The 2,493-nt window shown below is 38.8% G+C and overlaps 1 protein-coding gene across 1 annotated transcript; it reads left to right on the top strand.

Annotated features, from left to right (window-relative positions):
• Positions 1-1,657: 1,657 nt before the first annotated feature.
• Positions 1,658-2,023, top strand: LOC139871401 (uncharacterized). The gene has a single exon (XM_071859116.1). It carries the CDS (start codon positions 1,658-1,660, stop codon positions 2,021-2,023), a length of 366 nt encoding a protein of 121 aa, XP_071715217.1.
• The last annotated feature ends 470 nt before the right edge of the window (positions 2,024-2,493 follow it).

The following is a 2,493-nucleotide window of genomic DNA, read 5'->3' as shown; positions in this document are numbered from 1 at the left end:
ACAATCGGCTTTCTTGAAAGGTAGATTCATCTTAGATGGAGCGTTAGTTGCAAACGAGACGTTAGATTTTCTTAAGGTTTCAAGGTCAAAAGGTTTCATCTTTAAGGTCTACTTTGAAATGGTTTTTGATTAACTAAATTAGGACTTCTTGATGGAAGTTATGCGGTGCATGGGGTTTGGAGAAAAGTGGAGGAAATGGATACTTTCTTGTCTTAAGTCCGCTTCGGTTTCGGTCTTAATCAATGGCTCTTCAACAAAGGAATTCACAATGAGTAGGGGTGTTCGACAAGGTAATCTTTTATCACCTTTTCTTTTCATCCTAGCCGTGGAAGAGTTGAACATACTCACTAAGGCCACAATCGATAAGGGTATATTTAAGGGGGTGGAAATGGGTAAAGATAAAGTCCTTGTATCACACTTACAATATGCGGATGACACAATTTTTTCGGTGAATGGAGTAGAGAAAACGCCCTTAATCTTACTAAGATTCTCAAGTGTTTCGAACTCTCATCGGGTCTCAAAGTAAACTTTCAAAAATGTTGTGTTTATGGGGTCGGTGCAAGTGAGATGAAATTGAAAGACTTGCTAGAAGAATGGGTTGTCAAGCCGGGAAATTCCCTTTTGTGTACCTAGGCCTCCCAATAGGCACTAAAATGAACAAGTTAAATGTGTGGCAATCGGTTATTGAAAAAATCAAAAAGTGTCTTACGGAGTGGAAAATGCGAACGATGTCATTTTTTCTCTCTCTTCCGTGCCCCGTCATGTGTTTTAAAACTACTTGAGAGTGTGAGAAGAAACTTTTGTTTTTTTTTGGGGGGGGGGATCTTTCAAGTCAAAAGATTTCTTGGGTAAAATGGGAAAATGTGATTGCACCTTACGGGGCGAGGGGATTAAATATTGGGAGCCTAAAGTGTAAAAACCTTGCTTTATTGGGCAAAAGGTGGTGGATGTTTAAAACCAAAACCTATGCCATTTGGGTAAGAGTAATTCGTAGTATTTATGGCTCGTGTGGTAACTTAATGTCGGAGGGTAATCCTTCGACTCTAGGTGTTTGGAATAATGTAATTCGTGCAGGAAAACAGATTGAAGAACTACAAATTGCTTTCAAGACTTCGTTCGTGAAGAATATTGGTAACGGTGACAACAACTCTTTTTGGAATGACCTTTGGATCGGATATACCTATTTGAGTATTCTGTTTCCAAGGTTATTTCGACTAGAAGCAAGACCCAATGTCACTGTTAAAGATATTTTTGCTAATACCATACATGTTGCTGCTGTCAATGATCATACTACTGCTGTTATCCCTGATCAGGTTGCTGCTTTTGCTCACCTAAGTGATTCGATTGATGTTGCTACTATCCAGATTAACTCCAATGATGATGCAAATGCTTCTGATGTTGCTGTTAATAATCATCTGCCAACTGTTACTGCTGCTACTCATGGTGTCGCTCCAGTTACTGATGCTGTTTAAGGCCCTTCACCTAATGGGGTACATCTTGCTGTTGTCCAAAGCTTCTGTTGGGAGTGGACACGACCTCCCACTGGTAGAACACATGACGAATTGTACAACTTTCAAATTTGTTACACTCGTTTACTTTTAATCCTGATGACTCTGATTTGTGGAAATGGTCCTTAGCTTCGAATATACGGTTCACGATGAAACAATTATCTAAAATCATTGATGAAAATTTGAATAGTCCAGGTAATCAAGGAGAGGAAACAATCTGGAACTCGCTTGTCCCCAAAATAATTGAGTTATTTGCTTGGCGTGCATTCTTAAAGAGGCTACCCATGAGAATGGAACTTGATAAACGTGGGATTGATTTACATAGCGTTCGATGTCCTTTATGTGATGACTATCTTGAAACGGTGGATCATGTTCTTATCTTTTGTAATCATGCGCAAGAGGTTTGGAATAGGGTCTACAATTGGTGGAATCGTGGTAACTTTTCTCAATTCAGTCTACGTGAATTTTTTCAGGGAGATATTGATATTTGGCAAGCGGTCACTTGGTCTATGTAACGACCCAACCCGTATTTAAACCGGCCCGTATTTTTTTTCTTATTTACATTAATATTTAGGTCCCAATTATGTTTCCAAAACATCTTTAACACAAATGATAAGTTCAATAAACTTCTAAAACATTTAATACATAGTTTAAATATCCGAACGGGCAACACGACCTGACTTTTTTAATTTCCAACAAAACCGAGCATAGTGATTGGGGAAACGCTACCTAATCCTAATCAATACAAAAACACGTCTTCTAAAGCAACCTATGCGAGTCCACTAGTTCCCACACTTACCCGTGCCACCGCCTCCATGCAAATCTATAAAAATATAAACAACGAGAGGGTAAGCTAACGCTTAGTGAGTGAGAATATACTACATACATATATATGCATAAAATGGACACGCCACACAATAATAAACAAATAGCACATACCGGAGCATCCAAGCATAAAGGCAAGCTAATTTAAGCATACCGTACA

Source organism: Rutidosis leptorrhynchoides, chromosome 10 (genome assembly GCF_046630445.1).
Source record: "Rutidosis leptorrhynchoides isolate AG116_Rl617_1_P2 chromosome 10, CSIRO_AGI_Rlap_v1, whole genome shotgun sequence".
Classification (NCBI taxonomy): Eukaryota; Viridiplantae; Streptophyta; class Magnoliopsida; order Asterales; family Asteraceae; genus Rutidosis; species Rutidosis leptorrhynchoides.
Note: the sequence above shows the minus strand (reverse complement) of the source record. Positions and strands in the feature narration are given on the sequence as shown.

Coding starts and splice junctions, on each gene's coding strand:
- LOC139871401 (XM_071859116.1), top strand. CDS start 1,658: ATGAAACAATTATCTAAAATCATTGATGAAAATTTGAATAGTCCAGGT.